This window comes from Salvia splendens, chromosome 18, assembly GCF_004379255.2.
Source record: "Salvia splendens isolate huo1 chromosome 18, SspV2, whole genome shotgun sequence".
Lineage (NCBI taxonomy): Eukaryota > Viridiplantae > Streptophyta > Magnoliopsida > Lamiales > Lamiaceae > Salvia > Salvia splendens.
In genome coordinates, this window is record NC_056049.1 from 1,181,488 (window position 1) to 1,204,196 (window position 22,709).

Consider the following 22,709-nt stretch of genomic DNA (forward strand, 5'->3'; position numbering starts at 1 on the left):
GACTGTAATTTTATTTGTTTAATCTATATGGATGAATACTCATAATCTGTAGGCCAATGTTATTGTTTTTTTTATGTTGTTTTGATTACCAAAAATAAATGAATTATTACTATAGAAATTCTTTATACTATGTCAGGCTCAAAGGCAATAATAGCTGCTTCATTTTTCTTAGTATTATATTTTCAGCTGCATATTCTTTATCGTTGACAGTTTTAGTTTATATGAGTAATTTTTGAAGTCAATATTTACCTATGGAAAAGAATAAAATTTCATGTATTGTCAAATGGCCCATTTGGTCGAACATATAATTTACTTCTCTTTCCTACTTAGGTCAATAAATCTACTTTATTCTTTTCATTCAATAATTTTAGATGTATCAACACCATAATATCGAGTTGAATTCCTTATTAGAAAAATATACCTAGGTATGGAATTATTGTTTCAATTGATTAAAATATCCTAATTAGAAAAATATAACCCAAATGAATAGATTAAAACATCCTAAGGTGGCCCAATCAAAGCCTGCTATTACGAATCGTCATAAACTAAGATATTTCAGAGGTCATAAATCTAGAGTAAAAGGTTATTTGTTTCTAAAATTATGATTTTCATAGATCAAATAAATATTGTTATTTATTAGATTAATTGTAATTTCAAACATTTTTATTTATTAGATTAATTGTAATTTTTTTTGCCAATTAAATTGCAGAATTCTGAAGGCCCAAAATCTTAATGGATCGGTCCCACGCGAACTTGTGAGACTCCCATTCCTTCAAGAAATGTAAGTAATAATTAATTGATTTTTGACGTAATATCCAATTAGAGTTTATAAATGTTAAACTAATAGTAATTATTAATCTCACATGAAGACGTCATTAATTTACCATTAACATTTGTTATAATTCACCATAAGAGTTTAGCATTTCAGTAATAAGCACATCTCTAATTTTATAATCATAAATTAATTTTTAATTCGAAATAATCATTACCGGTCAATATTTAAAAGATAGAGTAACTAATTTAACTGCCGAGTTTCAACTGCATATTTCTTACAGTGATCTTCTCACTCGGAACTCTCAACGGCACCATTCCTCCGGAATGGGGCTCCATAAAACTCATAAATATGTATGTTCTCACTCTCATTGCGCGCGCACACACACACACAAATCTCAGTTCAATTGAGTACAAATGTTTGGATACTCAATTGAACTGAGATTTGTAAATAGAGTTGGTTTTTGATGTAATGTTGCAAATGCAGTTCTCTGATTGGAAACCGTGTAACTGGTTCGATACCAAAAGAGCTCGCCAACATCACTACACTTCATAAACTGTTAACATTTCCTCATCTCCTAATTTTGTTATTTAAGTATTTGATAAATAAAGTGTTTTGCTCATGATCTTTCTCATATGCAAACTTTTTAGTGTTTTGGAGTACAATCAGTTGTCTGGAACTATCCCTCCCGAGCTCGGGAATCTTCCTCAAATACAAAGACTGTAAGGCCTCTGCGAATTCTTCCCCCTCCCGCCTTCGTATGTAGATTGTTTTTCATAGATTTGCTGATTTATCGTTGTTTTTCTATAATATCGCCGTGAAGACTATTCACCTCAAACAATCTAACCGGAGAATTACGCGCAAGTCTAGCAAAACTGACCACTTTGACAGACTTGTTGTAGTAATCTCTTGATACCAGTGCTTCAATCTTTGAATATCTAATTGCCGTTTCGATGTAGTCGTGTTAGTGATAACAACTTCATAGGAAGCATACCAAATTTGATCCAGAACTGGACAAATATGGAAAAACTGTAAGAGTTGAAATACATTTACATTGATGTTTTGGATATTCCCCACAACCATCTATTTACTGACTAGCTCTAGATGTATCGTGTATTTTGATTTCAGAGTGATTCAGTCTAGCTGGGCCGATCCCTTCTGGCATTGCTTCCTTAACCAAAATGACTGACTTTACGTTTTGATTCACTTATTAGATTCGAAAGGTTTAGATCTTCGCTCGGGATCATTTAGCCTAAGGCAACTCAAAGCTGCCACAAACAACTTTTCTCATCAAATTTTTATACAGTATTTGTTTTATTGATTGACTTAATCATGCATATGTATAGGATCACCTTAACGATTCTAAGTTCAATAAAGCTTTTGAGTTCTTAGTGCCTGAGATCTCGAATCAGTTTCAGTAGCATTAGCATGTAACAGAATAAATTATTCGAGCGCTCTTTAACGGATTTGTTGTTTTGCATCGTCTAAGTTTCAACAAATTAAAAGGACCATTACCTGAGAGCTTTATTAATCTATCAAAAACGGAGTACATGTAAGAGTTTCGATCTACAACCATTACTGGTGTATTTGCTCATTCAAGATACTAATGTTGCCGGGAATTCCCTAACTGGGCCGCTGCCGGATTGGATGCTGAAAGACAGGAAAGTCATGTAAGACTCCCATCCCCACTATTCTCTATGTGCGTCTCTTAAAACTGGACATTGGTTACTCATCATACTATGAAGTATTGAACCCATGAAAACAAATTTGTTTCTCAATTTGGATTTTGGGTGCAGTGACTTGTCATACAACAACCTTACATATGGAAGTTTACCAACAGTGTCAGAACTCTGAAGTGCTCATCAGCTGTTTTCAAGTATAACATTGTTAAATTTCAAATATATATGTCGGCAAGGTTTGTTGTTGTCTGCTTTATAATAGCGAATGCCCTAATTTGATCTCAGCAATGCATGCGGAGATTGAAGAAAAACAAGTGATTGCAGAAGCACCTAATACCGGCAAGAAACTCAGGAAACTGCACAATGGTAATTACTCTATGAACATAAGTCACATAACCATATTTGTCTCATTCCTCAGTTGACATCTCAATCTTGGATATTTAATATTGCTATATTGTAGTATGAATTATTCATGTACTTTACATTCTGATTTGCAAATTGTCTCATGTTCCCTTGACTTATTTGATTCTCTTATCAGATTTGAAAGGTGGATCATTTACCCTAAGGCAACTCAAAGCTGCCAGTCTGCCACAAACAACTTCTCTCCTGCTAATAAGATCGGCGAAGGTGCGCATTCAAGGTAACATAAACTACAAATATATTGTTACTCTTCATTTCTGAACTTTGTTTACTGTTCTCTATTTTCTAATGGGCGTTCTGTCGGATCATACAATCATTGCTGTGAAGCAGCTTTCATCAAAATCAAAGCAAGGGAACCAACCGCGAATTTGTGAATGAATTAGGCATGATTTCTGCAGTACAACATCCTCATCTTGTTAAGCTGTATGGATGCTGCATGGAAAGCAACCAGTTGATGCTTGTGTACGAGTACATGGAAAACAATAACCTTGCTCGCGCATTATTTGGTAAGCGACTCTAACGTTTAAACTTCTACTTTAAGTCATCCTTGTGAAACAGCTTTCCCATGTTTTTTTTTTGTTACATTCATGTTTCATAACAGGTCCAGTAGAACACCAATTGCATTTGGATTGGCCAATGAGGCAAAAGATCTGCGTCGGGATAGCAAGGGGTTTGGCTTACCTCCACGAAGAATCAAGGCTGAAAATTGTCCATCGCGATACAAGGCTACTAACGTGCTTCTTGATAAGAAATTAGTCCCTAAAATATCTGATTTTGGGCTCGCGAAGCTGCATGAAGAAGAAGGGAATTGCAAATTTAGTTCTTTAACTTAATTCTTAACTTCAACATTATTCCAATTTTCATTCATTTTTTCTTCACTCAGGCTATATCCTTGAAAGCGAAAGGGGACTTGTTGGAGCTAGTCGACCGGAGATTAGAGTCGACATTGAACAAGGAAGAGATGGCGAGAGCTATAAATGTGGCGCTCATTTGCGCGAATGTTGTAGCTGCAGAAAGGCCGAGTATGTCAGCTGTAGTGAGCATGCTCGAGGGGAAAGATGGCGTTCCAAAGTTGGCTTCCGAGACGAGCATCTCAGTTTACAAGACGAGACCCGGTGAAGTGGAGATGGGTACATTGGATGGGGAGGGTGTTTCCATGGATGCGCCGTGGAGTGGTTATTCAAATTCTGCTGCTGATCTTTATCCACTTTCTGAGGAGAGAGGTTACAGAGGAAACTTTTAGTAAAAAAATGAAACTATGTATTTATATCAATTGTGGTTGGTCGAGCGTTAACCTTCTCTTCTTCCGCAGTAAGGCCTGAGATACGAATCCCATCAACGACATTTTTATACTACCTCTGTCCTTTATTAAGTGACTCACATTCATCCAACTTAAATGCGTCATTCTCTCTTACTTTATTCGTTTCACTTATATAACAAAATCTCATTTTCTTAAATCCGTCGTCTCTTCAAATCTTAGATGAATCAAAAACCTGCGTTACAAGAAATAGACATTTAGTTGCTGAATTTAAGCTCCAAAGGCAAGCTACTAGAATAGATCCTCAATGAAATGAACAAAGGCAATGATTTTGATGAGAACATGTGACAAGCCAAATAATTAAAGACTAAGTAATACTATTAATTAATTTAAAGATTCACAGCCCCTATCTCAAAAATGATACTCCTTTCGTCCCCCAAATATTGTCCTATTCTGATCAGCACATGTTTTAAGAAATGTAATAAAAATTGACTTGAAAAAGTCAATGGAATGTGTGTCTTACTTTTATATATTAGTTTTATAATTTTCTAATAAAATGTGAGTAGGAATGAGTTAGTGGAATATGAGATCCACTATAAAAAATGATAAAAAGTGAAATGAGACAAATTTTGTGGGACGGATAGAAATGGAAAAATGGGACAAACTTTCAGGGACTGAGGGAGTAGTTTGCAAACAAAGATATGACGGGCGAGCTATATCTTTATAGCCACACTCGCTTGATAAACTGCTCCGGACGAGAACAAACATGACGTCCCGTCTTCATCCTCATTTCCGCCATGTTGGACTCTTGAGGCGAGTCGAGGAAGAAGCAGACCACTGCACATTCATCATCATCATCAACCTTATACTTATGCTTCCATCCAGTATGTGCTGCATTCACTACTGCTCGAGCTGCACTCAAGAGTGTAGGGGACCTGGACACGACAGCTTGCACCCGACCTCGTCCCAAAAAAATGTACCCCGGCTGCTGCTAGGACTACAAGCTCGTCTTGATCCACAGTCATCACTGGAACGAATGCGTTATTCTCGTCTCTCATCCCTAGTACTGCTCTCGAGTCCCCAATATTTCCGATTGTAAGATCTTGACCCTATCAACAAATAAGCACAGTTGTGTGAGTTGCTGATATTTCCAAAAACCAATAATAAGTACTAATGTGTATCATAGTATTACCTCTTTCACCATGTTCACTGTTGTAGTTCCACTACATACGCAATCCGAATTCGTCTCGTTTCTCAACTCAGAACTGCTTCCGGTTCTCCTAACAATCTTGACTTCCCAGTTTTCACTCAGCTTCTGAGGGAGGAAATTCCGGTAGTCGTGTCTTCTGTTGTCGAACCAAACTCTGAATCATCAGTGAATTTTGTCGCGTCGAACCAAACTTCCACAATTCATTATTACAGAGAAAACCAAGGTAGTGCAATTCATTAGTACAGATAGAAACATGACAAAAGCGAAAAGGAGTAACGAGCATGAGATAAGTGGCAACCTCCAAAACAAGCATGGCAAGGCCTTGCTGTGAAGAGAGGGAGGCGATCTCAGTAGGGGCCGATTCAAGAAGACGTTCGGGTCACGATGCTTAGATGATGTCATTGTCGAAAACTTCCACTTCTTAGCCACCATGGGTGAAGTGGCCAAGTGGGCACAGGGCTCCTCTTACTTTCGCAGGATAAGCACGATCCCATCCCGATGATATTCAATACACACTCGCGGTTCGCCCCACTCTGCCACAAATTATACTACTACTAACTAGTAATAATCACTCCCTTCACCTCTTTACATCAAAGATCACAATACACATAACATGCACAAACTCACACAATACACACAAAATACACATACTAGACACGCGCACATAGCACCCTATGCACAATATACACACACTGCACACACACAATATACATGCACATGTACACACAAGGCTATTGAAGTTAAGTAGGAGTGTAGAATTAAGAAGAATTCCAATGGTGAAATAGAAAGTTATAAAGCTAAACTCATTGCAGAAGGATGAACCAAAGCAAACACACCCCTCCCCTCAATACATACAGCTTTACAATGTGGAGTTGTATTTGAAAATAAATGAAACATAAAATTCAGCAAATATCCACAAAACTACGATACATGTATATGCAACATAACTTGTAAAATGATTAACTGTAATCCTTGTTCTAACACAAGGATCATACAATTGTCACTCTTTATGTCTTGACCATCTCTTCCCTTAACTATTTATAAATCCCACTAATTCATTTCTATTCATTTTATATTTTAATATATTTATTATGAAACTTAATTAAATTATTTTTTAATTTAATTAAAATATGAGATTCATTAAAAATAAAAGGGATATTGGCCCCTAATATCACATAACTTTCAAAAAGTTCGTGATATTAGTGGCCAAATTTAAAGTTCGTAGGAAAAACCCAACTTTTTGACTGTTCCGTGATATTAGAGGCCAATATCCCAAAATATAATATGCATTTGTAAATTAATTTTAATAAAATTTTTAAACTAATATTCAAATTAAATTCCCCCTACGTACGAGATACTCTTTGAGACGAGACTCGTGCAACGTGCCTCTCGCCGATGGCTCGTCTCAGCGAGACGAGATCTAGCACATTCGAGCCGCATTACAGATGCTTTTTCATAAAATAAGTAACTCAATTAAGTGGATGTTAATATGTTATGACTAGAGTTGTCAAGTGGGCCGGGCCGACCCATGTCTAAGGCGGGCTGGGCTGTGTTTTTTTAATTTTCCTAGGCCCGGCCTTGCCCCGCCCAGGCCCGCTTGCCATGTGGGTGTGGGCTGGGCTTTTTAAAGTTTTTTGTTTATGTATCTTAAGATATGTTAACTATATTATATGAAAAAATAAAACATACAACTTGTATTTATATCTCATTTACAATAAGTCCAAATTTAAAGTAAGTGCATTTAAGTTCATTTACTGACTTTTTGTTAACATCATTTTTCATGTTCTTTATTCTTTTTTAAAGTAAGTGCATAGCTAAATGAAGAATCAATATTGTTAGTTTTATTAGTCTATGATGGCACATGAGTTGATGTTGTATTTTTAAAACTACAAGTATATGAACTAACTAACAAATTTAAAGAATTCTATAATTATTCATCAAATATTAAGGTTTGAATACGTAATATTCTTAAAGATAAACTTCAGAACCATCTTTTTTACATCTTGGATAAAAAATATAAGAAAAAAAATTAGATGTAGTCAAGATTGAATGTTGCATTCATGATTTGGATGGAAACTTATGTTGATATTAGACTATTACTGTTTGAGTCCATTCGGAGACATCCAAAAAATTGGAACGATATAGACAAATTACCATGTGTCATGCACAAGATGTCATGCATAATTAGAGAAATATACTATTATTAGTGATTAATCACCTAATTACATTAAAAAAACTAATTATAGAAGGTGGGCCTCTGATGGGTCTGGGCTTGGCCTGAGCTTCAAATGGTCCTGGGCCTGGGCCAGGTCTGGGTTTACAAAATGGCCCAATTGGAGCCCATCTCAACTAATGAACCCAACCCAGGCCCGCTTCGTTTCACTGGTCCCCACCCAGTTGACAACTCTAGTTATGACCTAAATTACATTTATACGAATTGACGCTGCAAATGTGGCGAAGGCGATGACCACCTTGCAAAGGTGCTGCTCCAACTCAGACAATGTGTTTTTTCTAATAAAAGGTAGTGTGAATTTCATATGCTGTAATATTTCACTTTTAATAAACTAGTGTTATCACCCGTGTTATGCACGAGCCAAATAATTTTCACGTACTGGTTACACATTCTCAATAAATCAACATAAATGAGAAATAATGAAAATAATAATATTATCTTGTGGACTTTAAATATAAAAAATGTATATAATACCCTTATATAAGACCATTACAAATGTAAAATTAAATAAGTTCGAGAACTAAAGCAACATATATAGAATTGCTTTGGCCATTATTCATTTGGACAACTTATATTCCAAAACCTTTCACTTGCCTCATTTATGATAAAATTAAAAAAAATAAACTTTTAACTTCCCTAACTTTAAAACTAAAAAAGATTTTTCAATTTATGCATTAAATATTATAATAAAAATTACTATTATATAATTTCATAATAGTCTCAATGGCATTCACGTAATTACTTTTATATAGACAACTTATATTCCAAAACCTTTCACCTGCCTCATTTATGATAAAATTAAAAAACTTTCCTAACTTTAAAACTAAAAAAGACTTTTCAATTTATGCATTAAATATTATAATAAAAATTAATATTATATAATTTCATAATAGTCTCATGGCATTCATGTAATTATTTTCAAAACTCCCCTTTTATATATGTATAGATAGATGGATGGATGGATAGATAGATATATATGTTTTGAATTTTATAAGGTGGAGTAAATAATTTGCAAAATCATAAATGCTTGTAGATTTTAGTATACTTGCCCTCTCCTCCGGTACTCACATTTTAAAATTGTTTATATAAATTTTGAAATAAGAAAGTAAATTTGTAGTATATTTTTTTTTAATTTGTCATGAGTTCATATTGTATTTTTCTATCTTCCCATTCGAATCTGGTTTCTTTTGGACACGGCTACGTCAAAAAGCTCTAAACAAAAAGATCAAGAAATACAATTTTTTGGCTATAAATCAAAACGTCTCATCGTTTACATTTTTTGAAATTAAGATAAAATTAAAGTAAAAACATTAATATTAATTAAAAAATGACAAGACCAGAGTTGACTCTATTTTTCTTTATGAGTCAATGTTTTTTCTTTTTCCTTTTCGAAAATTGAAGGTGGCCCAACCTTAGCACTATCGTTACCGACAACACAAGTCGATTCTTTTATTGCGTAATTAAGTTTCTTCATGTTCAATGAGCATGAAAGGAAACGTCTTTTCTCTCGTTTTCCTATGGTGAAAACATGAGCTAGAAGAATTGTAGAGCTACTTAATTACTTTGATATACAAAGTAATTAAGTAGCTCTAGAATTCCGGTCAGTTCGGTTCCGCTGCGGGCAGCACACAATTGATACAGTTGGTTAGGGCCTTCTTCAGTCGGTGATTTCCGACCAAAGAGTTTCGTTACTTGAATTTGTTACCAAACACATTCTAGATTTAGAAAACAAGTCTTTACATGACCTAAATCTCGTCGCGGAGTGACATAAATGAATGGCTACACTACACGGAATGCAGAGTTCAAGTAACGGTGACAACAATGACTCTGCAAGCAGTGCCGGTAACAGGATAATGTCAGAAAGAAAAAAGAAATAGAGAAAAAAATATTTACCTTAAAATTTAAATCTGACTTGTAGAAATAAAATTTATGGTCAACTATTATTTTATTTCTTTAAAACTGGCCAACTAGATTTCTCTCTTCATTTACTCATCTTCTTCACACCCATCCCCTCTCGAAATCTACTTCTTGGTCTTGACTCTTGAGAAATACTCAAACTCTCCACATCTCTTCATTCTAGTTTCTACTTCTTCATTTTTGGAGGCGTAAGCGTAATGTCATATTTTTGGAGATTTATTGCGTTGATTTGGTTTGTGAGCTTGGTTTCTCGAGCAGCGGTTTTGCCTCCTCATGAAGGTTGATACATTTGTACATATATGAATCTCTATTATTGATTATTTTGGTGATAGTGTGTTTGGTATGATGAAATTGAAATTATGTTGGAATAATTCTATTTAACGGAATTTGAAGTTATAATATTCTAATTCGATCGTTTATGAATTCTTTGTTTGATAACATTAAAAAATGTTGTAGAATAATTTTCTAATTCAAAATTATTTGTTTGATAAGTAAAGAAGTTTATCAAAATTTGACATTAGTTTTTAATTAAATATATTTTTAAATTTTATTTATATACATTATGTATCTTTTTATTATTGTCTGAGCAAGTGTATGTATTATGTGTGCAGAGTATGTATACGGTTTGTGTATGAGAAATGCCCATTTTTTAATTATTTGAAATTCCGGATATTTACTTTAGTTTTAGAATTCAAATTGTAGAATCAAGAGAATTTGGAATAGAAAATCAATTTCAAATTCAAATATTTTTTTTATACCAAACAATTGAATTGGAAATAAAGGCTACAATTTCAAATCCACACCCTCAATTCTATGGTATCTAACATCGCTATAATATTTTTGGTGAAAACTTGTTGATTGTGTGTTTTTGTTTTCAAATTTTTGGCAGTGGAATCATTAAGGGTGATAGCAAGGAGGTTAGGGAAAGTGGATTGGGATTTCGACGTGAATCCATGCAGCGGGTCATCGGGTTGGGCGACCCAGAATTCGACTCATGGCCATGAAAATGCAGTCACTTGCAATTGCACATTTGACAATAACACTACTTGCCATGTTATAAGCATGTGAGTTTTTTGTGTTTTATTCTGGTCAGTTAGACAAAAAAACAGTAGTATATGATCGATCAAATTCTGGTCTGTTTCGCAGCTATAAATATCAATCAGAAAAAAAGAATATAAACTTTGAATTCGTTCACAATTATTAATATTTAAACCAATATTGTTATATAAGGAGTAGATTAATGGTCCTTTTTTTGCCAAACAAAATGCAGAGTTCTTAAGGCCCAAAATCTTAATGGATCGCTGCCCCGCGAATTCGTCAGACTCTCATTCCTTCAAGAGATGTAAGCATTATTATATGGTGGGTGGAAAAGCACTATCGAGTCGGGCCACCTTCGCCCGCCCGACATGCTCGTTCCACACACACGAGCCCAGAGCACACGCCTCTTCACGTCGCTGTGTTTTATATCTCTCTCATTCTTTATTAATTGTGCATTAAAACCATATCGTCTTAAAAGTGTATTTTTATGGGACGGATTATATTACAAATATTACTGTGCATAATCCATAAAAGTAAAAATTAGTAGCACACATTAATTTCATCATTAGCTTTCAGCTTATTAACCTGAAACATGAATATTTAGGATAAATATTGAAAATTTATAAGTTTATAAAATTTAGGATAAAATTTCAGTCCAAACAAGTCTACAATCCACCGTCATTCAACATGGGTTTTAAAAAATGTAATAAAAACTGAGTTGAAAAATTTAGTGGAATGTCAGTTATACTTTTATACAATATATATTTAGTACTCTCTCCGTCCCATTCAATGTGTCATTTAATGAGGAGAAGGAGAGAGCAATTTGTTTCCAAATATGGAAAGTGAATATCTTGAGTGAGATAAACTAAAAAGGACATGTGGGCATCTTGAGTGGGACGAAAGGAGTAACAAAATACGAGATATGACAAACTTTATGGGACGGACAAAAACGGAAATAAGTGATAAACTTTATGTGCAAAAAAATATCTAATTTCAGTTTTACTATTTTAGTTAGTGGATTAATTAATTTTAATCGGAGTATAAAATAGCACAAGTTTTATAACCGTCGAGTTTCAATTGCATCTTCTTCCACAGAGATCTCACTTGGAACTACCTCAACGGCACCATCCCTCCAGAATGGGGTTCCATGAAGCTTGTAATCATGTACGCTCTCTCTCTGCACAAACACACACAAATACATGTATGTGATGTGTATGATTGTTCTGATAATCAATTGAATCGAGATTTGTAAGTAGGAGTTGGCTCAATAACTAGTAGACAAACAATAGTTTGATCATGCAGCTCAATTTTGTAGGAGGGGATGTTATAATAATCAATTGAATCGAGATCTGTAAACAGGAGCTGGCTTTTTCGACTGATGTCTCTTATATATGCAGTTCTCTTTTTGGAAACCGTGTAACTGGTTCGTTACCAAAAGAGCTCGCCAACATCACTACGCTTCAACAACTGTAACATTTCCTCTCTGTCAATTTTGTGATTTATTTGATGATAGAGTGTTTTCTGATGCTCTGTCTCCTCTACAAAATTTGTAGGGTTTTGGATGACAATCAGTTGTCTGGAACTATACCTCCCGAGTTTGGGAATTTTCCTCAAATACAAAGACTGTAAGGCCACTGCAAATTCCTTTCCCCCTCCCGCCTTCGTATTTAGATGGTTTTTGTCATAGATTACTGATTTATGGTTGTTTTTCTCTGCTTTTTACTATCATATAAAGAGTATTTACCTCGAACAATCTAACTGGAGAATTGCCCGCAAGTCTAGCAAAATTGACTACTTTGATGGACTTGTAAGTTTCTTCTCATTTTCATTCTAGTGATTTCATGAAAACCTCTTGATACCAGTTCTTCAATGTTTGACATGTATAAATGCCATTTCGATGCAGTCGTGTTAGTGGTAACAACTTCGTAGGAAGCATACCGAGTTTTATCGAGAACTGGACAAATATGGAAATACTGTAAGGGCTGATAAGCATTTACATTGATGTTTTGGTATTCCCCGTAACCATCTATCTACTGATTAGCTCTTGCTACACTGTGCTTTTTGATTTCAGAAGGATCGAGGCTAGCGGTCTAGCTGGGCCAATCCCTTCTGGTATTGCTTCCTTAACCAAAATGACTGACCTGTAAGTATAAATTATGATATATTTTCTGGCCTTTTGTCACTGAGAAGAACTCATATGATTTACATGTATTCATGTGATTCCAAATGTGCAGGAGAATCAGCGATTTGAATGGGGACGATTCAAGTTTACCATATCTTAGGTCATTGAAAACGATAACGACGCTGTGAGTGCGATGTTTGTCATTGCTATGTCATATTTTATTTCACTGCATTTATATGAATTGTTGGATATTGCTATGCAGTATATTGAGAAGTTGCAACATTGTCGGGACATTGCCATTGTATATCGGAAATATGACAACACTTCGAATCTTGTAAGTGAAACTTTTTCTGCCGGCCTAATTTCGGTATTCTTGCCTATTACAATCTGAAAACTATACTTACTCTTTTAATTAGGCATTGTCAAATTTTCATAGTCTTTGATTTGTTAATTGTCTGTGTCATACACATACTTATAGAAGCACTGTAATGATTCTGAGGGAGTAACAGAGTAAATTATTTATGTGTTCTTTAACTCATTTGTTGTTTTTGTGTTGTGCAGGGATCTAAGTTTCAACAAATTAACCGGACCATTTCCCGAGAGCTTTATTGGCCTATCAAAGGCACACTACGTGTAAGATTTCGATCTACAACCATTTCTGGTGTATTTACTGGTCATATTTTCGAATTGATAAAATTGCTAAATGAGCACCAATAGCCAAATGTCTATGCAAAAGTATAATAACTCGATACTAATTCTCTAAGATTTCAGCACGGTTCACTACTTCGATGTTTACTCTGAAAATGTTGATTTTACCCATTAGATTACTATGACTTTGTTCAGCTGTACATGTCACATCTCATTGCTGAAATTACTTTCCATCAATCTTTTTCACCTTCTCCAACAGCATAAAATAAAAAAGTTAGGCTTATGGGAACAAGATTTTTGGATGAATGTGGAGAGCATTATAATGTGAAATCATATTATTGATAAAGAAGTTGAAGTAAAATACTATTCATTTCTCATTTAAGATGCTCATATTGCAGCTATTTAACTGGGAATTCCCTAAGTGGGACCCTGCCAGCTTGGATGCTGAAAGACGGGGACATCATGTTAGACTCCCAGCCCCTCTCATCTTCGTGCTTCTCTTTTAACTGGATTACCTACTCATCATTGTGTGAAACAATGTGTGCTCAAAGCCCATAAAACAAATTTGTTTAAAAAGTCTCAGTTTTGAATCATTTGATGCAGTGACTTGTCTTACAACAATCTCACGTCTGGAAGTTTACCAGCAGAGTGTCAGCAGCGTAGTCTGTGAGATTCGTAACACTTATATTTACGTGGAAAGTTATATTGGATCGCTAATCTTACTTCAATATGATGTATTCTTTCCAGAAACTTGTTTGCTAGCTCGAAAGGAAGCACCAAGTTAGTTTCTAGCTCTCTTTTCATTTGCTTTTTGTATCTGATAAATCTGGTATAATGTGAATATTGTCATGGTAGTGGTGCTGTTTCCTGCTTAAGAAGCAGTTGTGAACGACGTAAGTGATATTTCAATTTAACCAGCCATTTTATTTCTGTTAGTATTTAAAAAGGTTAATCTCTTGTTTGTCTTAGAGTATTACTCTCTACGCATAAACTGTGGAGGAAGACAAGAAGCGGATGATAAAGGATTTAGCTATGACGATGATGCAAATTTGGGTGGGGCTTCAAATTTCTTCCTGAGTAGGACTAACTGGGGATTCAGCAGCACTGGTCACTTCTTGGATGACGGTATCAATATGGACTCCTACACCATTCAAAACACCTCAATCATTTTCGGAAAGAACCAGAAGCTGTACACGGATGCACGCCTTTCTCCCCTCTCGTTGACTTACTATGGATTTTGTTTGTTAAATGGAAACTACACAGTAAACCTTCACTTTGCGGAGATCATGTTTACTGATGATAGAAAGTATAGTAGCCTCGGAAGGCGTATATTTGATGTCTACATTCAGGTACTTATCTATACGGAAATGTTAAGAAAGAATAACCACTTACACTGGATTCTTTGCTTGTAAATATCTGGTAGTTCTGATATCAAATTATTCAGGGAAAGCTGGTGCTGAAGGATTTCAACATCGAACTTGAAGCAGGAGGAGTGAACAAGCCAATCACAAAAACCTTCACTGCAGTTGTTACTGATAATACCTTGGACATTCGCTTCTATTGGGCTGGAAAGGGTACTCGTAGCATTCCTGCTATGGGAGTCTATGGTCCTCTTATTTCAGCCATATCCGTCGATCCTAGTAAGTTGTTTATTATTCTATCCAGTAGTGTATTTGGTATCTACAATGCTCGGAAAGAAATTTAGACATCACATGTAGATTTTCATAGTACAACATCAGCTATGTTTCCAAACATGAATTCTGCTATGGAGTAAAGTTTATTTGAGTTTTTGGCCTTACAGATTATATATAATCTACATATCGACCATGTTTTTCACTTCATCTGACCTATCCCTATCTCAAATCTGTTCAGACTTTAAGCCCCCATCTTTATCAGGAGATGGAAGCAGTATTTCTGGAGGTGCTATAGCTAGCATACTGATAGGAGTTCTTTTCACAGTCATTTTTGTTCCGGGTGTTCTCTGGTGGAAGGGCTGTTTTAAACGTAAAGATTTGATGCATGATGGTAAGTACTCTATTGGACATAACCATAATTGACATCTCAATCTTTGATACTAATATTGTTATATTGTAGTAGTGAATTCTTCATTTACTCTACAGTTTGATTTGCAATTGTCTCATGTTCCCTTAACTTACTTGATTCTTTTCTCAGATTTGAAGGGTTTAGACCTTCGCACCGGATCATTTACCTTAAGGCAAATAAAAGCAGCCACAAACAACTTCGATTCTGCTAATAAGATCGGTGAAGGTGGTTTTGGTCCTGTATTCAAGGTAACATAAACTACAACTATATTGTTCTTGAACAACATCTTTTATCATTAGCCTTACTCTTCATTTCTGATCTTTGTTATGTTTACTGTTCTATTTTTTAAAGGGTGTTTTATTAGACGGTAGAGTCATTGCTGTGAAACAGCTTTCTTCCAAATCAGCTCAAGGGAACCGTGAATTTGTAAATGAACTAGGCCTGATTTCTGCTATACAACATACCAATCTTGTTAAGCTGTACGGATGCTGCATCGAAAGCAACCAGTTGTTGCTTGTGTATGAGTATTTGGAAAACAACAGCCTTGCTCGTGCACTATTTGGTGAGCTCTACAACGATTCCAACTACATTGCTTTTACGGATAGAAGTAAAAAGGCCATGTTTCTCTAGTTTCATACTCACGTATATGTTAGCAGGCCCAAAAGAGCAGCAATTGCATTTGGACTGGCCAACGAGGCACAAGATCTGCATTGGTATAGCAAGAGGTTTGGCTTACCTCCACGAGGAGTCACGTCTGAAAATTGTCCATCGCGATATCAAGGCTACTAATGTGCTTCTTGACAAGAACCTAATCCCTAAAATTTCTGATTTTGGGCTCGCGAAGCTGGATGCAGAAGACGATACCCACATAAGCACGCGCATTGCTGGAACTTAGTAAGCAATCAATTGATGAATCAGTACACGTCTCTGCTTCAAATATTCAGTACAAAACCATAACTTATTTGCTATATATGATTATCAGTGGATACATGGCACCCGAATATGCAATGCGGGGATATTTGACAGATAAAGCGGACGTCTACAGCTTCGGAGTCGTTGTTTTGGAAATTGTCAGTGGGAGGAGCAACAGCAGCAGCAGTAGCAGGCCTAATGAGGATAGCTTTTATCTTCTTGATTGGGTAACATTTTATTCAATTTATCCTTTTTATACTAAGGAATGCAAATTTTGTTATTTAACTTAATTATATGCATCACATAGATTAAAATGAATAAATGTGGATTCTCCCCATCAACATTTACATTCTTTTTTCTTCACTCAGGCTAATTCCTTGAAGGTGAGTGGGAACTTGTTGAAGCTAGTCGACCGGAGATTAGAGTCGAGCTTCAACGAGGAAGAGATAGTTAGAGCTATCAATGTGGCGCTCATTTGCACGAATGTTGTAGCTGCAGTAAGGCCAAGTATGTCATCCGTAGTGAGCTTACTCGAGGGGAAAGATGGCGTTCCAGAGTTCGTGTCTGAGTCGAGCATCTCAGTTGATAAGGCGAGACTCGATGAAGTGGAAATGGGTACATTTAATGATGAGGATTTCTCCGAGGATGTGCCGCTGAGTGGTTCTTCAACTTCTGCTGCTGATCTCTATCCAATTGCGCCGGATACAAACTATTGGGAGAAGAGAGGTTTTTAGAGTGATTAATGTCGGGGTTAAAAGTCTTGGGTTCAAGCAGACCATAACGCAGCCTTTAAATTTTTATATATTTACCCGTAAAAAAGAAAAAAGAGGGGGGGGGGGGGGGGGGGGGGGGGGTTTAGGGGAAACTTTTATTAAAAATGAAACTATCTTGTTTATGTTGTGACAGTTTCCATGTTATCTCATAGTGTCTATATAAGATTTTAAAATAAAACTATCATGTTTGTGTTGTGACATGGATTCTCATAGTTGTATATATAAGATTTGAATTTGATTGACTAGATGAATAAGATTGATAGTGTAGAGTATATATGAATTATTTAGTTTTTATGTTTGGAATTGATTGATTATGTGGCGTTCTATGATTAAAATGCAAACAATTAGAAAAAAAATAGTATTTTATTTTCATAATTATGTAAAAATGTGTAAATTGCGGAAAATTAGATTAATAATGCTAGGAGAGTAATTCTTTAGAATTGTTATAAATTGAAGGATAATTCTCAAGTCATTCCTTTTTGGATGTTCCAACTAAATTGAGTTATTTCCTTTTTGAAAAACAAAACATATAGTCATTCTTACTTTATTTCATCACCTACTTACTTTATCTTATATCTCCTATTTTATTCTTTTCTCCTATTATATTTATTTTCATTTAATCTATTTGACACAATTTCTTAATCTCAATGTTCAAAAGCTTTGCCTCAACTTAGTTGGGATGACTGTATGTCCAAATGGGTGAGAGTGTGGGTCTAGTTATCTATCACAAGCTCGGATCTAGTTATCTATTACGAGCCTAATCATACAAACCAAATATTGTACTTATTAAATTCAATTATTTTGTCAAATCATATCTTACCATTCAAATTAAACGTTTTCATATACATTAGTTTGTTAGGGTATATAACTCTCTTATCTTGAAATTATCTAATTCAAAATGACTTAAAATATTTATTTTTATTAGTATATTTTATCTTACATGTGATATTAATTATATGATACATCATATTACACATTTATATTATTGTCATTAAATAGAATATATAAGGAAGTGTTTAACAAGATAATCTAATTTTGTAGTTATAGTTTTTAGGGATATTGACTTCTAATATCATGGAACTTCCAAAAAGTTGGATTTTTCCCACCACGAACTTTCTATTTGGCAAATAATATCATAAACTTTACCCGAGTTTGTTATTTACCACAAAGTTTATAGGGATATTGATGCCTAATATGACACTATGGACGGAATCCGACACAAAACATTTCAATATACATTGGGAGAGGCACACAGACATATATCCTGAGAGAGAGAGAATGAGAGATAGATCTATTTGTTATCCTATTTCCTCTCTTTCTCTCTCTAACCCACGTTGCTGTCTTCAGAGAGAGAGAGAGAGATGAGATTAGAAGGTGTGTTAATCCTTGCAACTGCGATTAGCGTAGTGTTGTGGCAATCCAAAGCAAATGCAGAGGAAAAAAATTCGTGTGATTTGTTTGAAGGGGAATGGTTGTCTGAATCGTCCGCACCGTACACTCTCTACAACTATACATCATGTCCCTTCATCCAGAAGGAGTTCAACTGCCGGAAAAATGGCCGCTCCGACGACTTGTACCTTAGGTACAACTGGCGACCAAACTCCTGCAACTTATCAAGGTGCCTCTTTCTCCCCACCACTTTTTTTTTTAAAATTAATGTTTTTGTTAATTTTAATTAAAAAAATAATGAAAATAATAGTCTGGTTTGATATTTAGATTTGTTTATATTACTCCCTCCGTCCCCCAAAAGTCGTCACCATTTGACCCGACGCGGGTTTTTAGAAATATAATAGAAAGTGAGTTGAAAAAGTTGGTGGCATGTGAGTCCTACTTTTATATATTAGTTTTATAATAAAATGTGAGTGTGAATGAGTTAGTGGAATGTAGGGTCCACTACCAAAAATAGTAAAAGTGAAAGGTGACAAATTTTTAGGGACGGACGAAAAAGAAAATATGTGACAAATTTTCAGGGACGGAGGGAGTATTAATTTACATTTATTTGGAAAGATAGTGGCTTGGGTTTAATAAATGATATGATAATTATTAAATATTATGCTTTTAAGTGAATTAGATGTGTTATTAAATTATTACTAGTAGATGGGCTGATTTTTATTGGAATTGAAATTATGGAAAATAACTTTATGATTGAATAACATGACTTGTTAAAATGATATCAATGTAAAGATATACAAGTATGTTGTATGATGGTCTACAAATTAAAATGTTTAATTTATTAACATAGCAAAAAAGAGTTATTTTGAGAGGATAGATGAAATATTTTATTTCTAAAGCAGAAATAGAAAAATTTAGTGGTAACAACTGACAGCGACAACAGCTAATATGGCAAGCTTGTTTTTTACTTTTTTTTCCGATAAAAATTTATGTTGTGGTCACATGATTGTCATCCCAAGTCAAATTTATAATTAATTTATGTACTTATTTTATTTCGTCCACTATTATCAGTCTTGTTTAGGAACAATATGTATATTTATGCAAAATTTATTAGTATATAAGAGGAAATGAGAAAATATGAATAAAATATTGTTAACGAATAATGTACTATTTAGTCTTAATAAGAGAGAAATAAATTTAAAATAAAATAGTGACTAAATTTTGTGGCTGATCAAAAATAAATTGTGGACCGATAAAATAGCTAATACATGTTTGTTGCATAATTTATTACCCAAAATGCTGTAATATATTGTTATAATTGTGTGAGGAAAGACTTGAGATGATAGAGTAAATATATCAATTTTTTTGTTTTCACGGATCAATTGTTTGTGGAATTGTCCATTTCTAACTGACAAATGACAGGCTCGTGATTTACAGTTGTCTTATAACTTATTTCAGTAGGTTTCAATGGATGATAGATCTTCTTTAGATAATTTTATTTCATGTGATAAATAATTTTTTAAAAAAATAAGAACGTAGATAAACGACTATTTACTTGAGAAATAAAATTCAGAAGATATAGCAAAGTTTTGTTAATTATAAAACCATACAATATGCATATCAATTGTATATATTTGATGGTTTGTTCAATGTTAAACATGCAAGTATTTCCAATTGAAATATTTGCCCCACCATGATTGAAAATGACAATTTTCTATATACTACTATATGATAGTACTATTTTTTTGGCACGAGATTTAGCTGAATTGAAAAATGACATAGTATTATTTTTGAAAAATATATGTATTATTTAAAATTGTGTGAAGAAATGTGACATAATATGTGAGATAATCTAAAAAGAAATACGTATAATAAATTAATAATAGAACGAATAGAGTATTTACGGAAATTCGATTAAACACATAAGGTTGCTTTGGCACATGACAAATATATTGTAAAATTGTGCAGATTTGATGGAGGAAATTTGTTGAAGACATACAAAGGAAAAAGCATAATGTTTGTGGGTGATTCCCTCAGCCGCAATCAATGGGAATCTTTAATATGTATGATCATCGCCACCGTGCACGAAACTAACTACACTCACACCTCCTCCGGCGAGGTTACCACCTTCACATTCACGGTAAGCATTTTTCGCGACCACGGTTCTCGTTTAATTCAATTTATCATTAGTTTTTGTGATATTAACAATTAAAAATAAAAGAAAATAATGTTTGAAATTTAATTTTATGTGAGCTACCTCCTTGAATAATAGTTATGGGATGTAGCAATAAACAGTTAAAGTTGTCATATAGTGTAAATATCTTGATTGATATTTATGAGACAAAGAACTACAATCAAGTTTTATAAATTATTGATGTAACGTTATTTTAGAAATGAAAGTGATACTTGAGAGGGTTGTTATTGCGTTATGAAAGAGGGCTTCAATTATTTATCATGATTTTACACATTGAAAAAGCTACACTTTAACAACCATTTTTTGTTTTTTATTTGAAATTGATATTACTTCTTAAGCATCAACAGTTAGGTGATGTTGAGAATTGTTAACAATAAACGAGTGTACGCGTGTGTGTTGACTTAATGATAGAGTTGTTATTGTATGAGGCCAAAGGTCAGATTCGAGTTCTATGGCGCAAGTTTGTTTAATGCGGATCATAAATTAATTTTTTTAGAAAATTCGAAGTATTTAATTAGTGAGGGTATATTTTTTAGAATGATAGAAGTTGGAGAAACAAAACACACTAGATTAACCCCCCCCCAAAAAAAAATTCCATAACAATAAAGTACATTTCAGTTGGTAAAATATTTTCTTAACTCGGATTGAAGTCATCTAAAAATATAAATGAGAAATCATTATTGATCCTTCTTACAAAATACTGATGATCATCTTGGACAGGATTATGAAGTGAAGGTGATGTTGGATCGCAGTGTATATCTTGTAGACTTAGTTGGAGAAGCACAAGGTAGAATCCTCAAGCTAGACTCCATACAAGGTGGCAAGAGATGGCTTGGCATCGACACCCTCATCTTCAACACGTGGCACTGGTGGAATCGCCGCGGCGCCTCTCAACCGTACGTCACTTTCTCTCTTTGAGTTACAATTTCAGGCACATTGGGCGATCAGAACCCTCGACCTATTAGTTGAAAAAAAAAGTTTTATCAATTGAATTGTGCATCATCGTCAACCATACCATAGTTCACACACAATTGCACTTATGCATATTGTGTGACTCGAGCTTAGAGGGAAATTTCTTTCTAATTAAGTTGTGTTTCATCGTTAACCAGAGTTTAATTTAGCTTCCATCTATGATGCATGACAAAAATTGTGGTTTGGTTACAACAATTGTGTAGGTGGGATTTCATCGAATTAGGGGGACAGCTCTACAAAGACATGGATCGCGTCCTCGCCTTTGAGAAAGCGCTCCACACGTGGGCAGGTTGGGTCGACGACAACGTGGACCCCACCACGTCCATGGTTTTCTTTCAAGGGATTTCCCCATCGCATTACAAGTAAGTTCACCCCTTCCTTTTTTTTCCGGCCGGGTAGTTTACATAATTAATTATGTGCATATTGTGACGAGCAGTGGGAGCGAATGGAACGAGCCACGTGCGAAATCGTGCATAGGACAAAAAGAGCCAGTGGCGGGGCCCACGTATCCTGGGGGTTTGCCACTGGCTCTAGGGGTACTGAAGAGGGTGTTGGGGGCGATGAGGAAGCCTGTCACGCTGTTGGACGTGACAGGCCTTTCGTTGATGAGGAAAGACGGGCATCCCTCGATTTACGGGCTTCCTTCGATGGACTGCAGCCATTGGTGCCTGCCGGGAGTTCCGGATACATGGAATCAGATTCTTTACAACCTCATTGTTTGAAAGGTTGTATATTCATGTCACATTTTTACTTGTAATAAGATATTTGAGAAGGAATAACTAATCAAGATAGGATGGGATAGATGGAATTAATAATCAATTTTTTATTTTAAGAATTAGTATTCATAAAGCATATACTATTCGTTGTCTCTATTTGAATGAAATTCTAAGATCCTAAATTATAATATATTAATTTTAGCACAAATAATGTTACACGAGTATATATTTCTATTATGCAGTTAGAAATATCTTATTGAATTGTGTACTGATAATTGTTCATGCATTGAGTCACCTGCAAAATTGATTTAACCAAAATTGCTAGAAAAATCTTGAATTTTGGTTAAATCCTAGTCTATTCCACAACTTTCAAAATTGGTTATAAAAATTATGAATTTTACTAGTTTTCT

At 34.7% G+C, this 22,709-nt stretch overlaps 3 protein-coding genes and 1 pseudogene across 4 annotated transcripts; 3 read left to right on the forward strand and 1 right to left on the reverse strand.

Annotated features, from left to right (window-relative positions):
* Positions 1–482: 482 nt before the first annotated feature.
* On the forward strand, positions 483–4,114 carry LOC121777825 (annotated as a pseudogene).
* Positions 4,115–4,783: 669 nt separating this feature from the next.
* Positions 4,784–5,537, reverse strand: LOC121777193 (probable protein phosphatase 2C 6). Its single transcript, XM_042174368.1, has 2 exons — positions 5,322–5,537; positions 4,784–5,238 (listed from the first exon to the last, which is right to left on the reverse strand). The coding sequence occupies exons 1-2, from the start codon at positions 5,331–5,333 to the stop codon at positions 4,999–5,001; spliced, it is 252 nt and encodes an 83-aa protein (XP_042030302.1). The 5' UTR covers positions 5,334–5,537; the 3' UTR covers positions 4,784–4,998.
* Positions 5,538–9,559: 4,022 nt separating this feature from the next.
* Positions 9,560–17,076, forward strand: LOC121777192 (probable leucine-rich repeat receptor-like serine/threonine-protein kinase At3g14840). Of its 2 annotated transcripts, XM_042174365.1 has the most exons (24): positions 9,560–9,768; positions 10,379–10,553; positions 10,760–10,831; positions 11,623–11,691; positions 11,925–11,996; positions 12,081–12,152; positions 12,263–12,334; positions 12,431–12,502; positions 12,599–12,670; positions 12,762–12,833; positions 12,912–12,983; positions 13,211–13,282; positions 13,696–13,761; positions 13,901–13,963; positions 14,045–14,077; positions 14,153–14,190; positions 14,267–14,646; positions 14,742–14,937; positions 15,170–15,322; positions 15,470–15,588; positions 15,692–15,902; positions 15,997–16,234; positions 16,323–16,479; positions 16,621–17,076. In XM_042174365.1, the coding sequence occupies exons 1-24, from the start codon at positions 9,687–9,689 to the stop codon at positions 16,984–16,986; spliced, it is 2,994 nt and encodes a 997-aa protein (XP_042030299.1). In that variant the 5' UTR covers positions 9,560–9,686; the 3' UTR covers positions 16,987–17,076. The 2 variants fall into 2 exon arrangements, with proteins under 2 accessions (XP_042030299.1, XP_042030301.1); XM_042174367.1 differs by lacking the exon at positions 13,696–13,761.
* Positions 17,077–18,277: 1,201 nt separating this feature from the next.
* On the forward strand, positions 18,278–22,507 carry LOC121776003 (protein trichome birefringence-like 41). Its single transcript, XM_042173122.1, has 5 exons — positions 18,278–18,643; positions 20,386–20,557; positions 21,332–21,507; positions 21,787–21,945; positions 22,020–22,507. Exons 1-5 carry the CDS (start codon positions 18,387–18,389, stop codon positions 22,303–22,305), a joined length of 1,050 nt encoding a protein of 349 aa, XP_042029056.1. The 5' UTR covers positions 18,278–18,386; the 3' UTR covers positions 22,306–22,507.
* Positions 22,508–22,709: the final 202 nt, after the last annotated feature.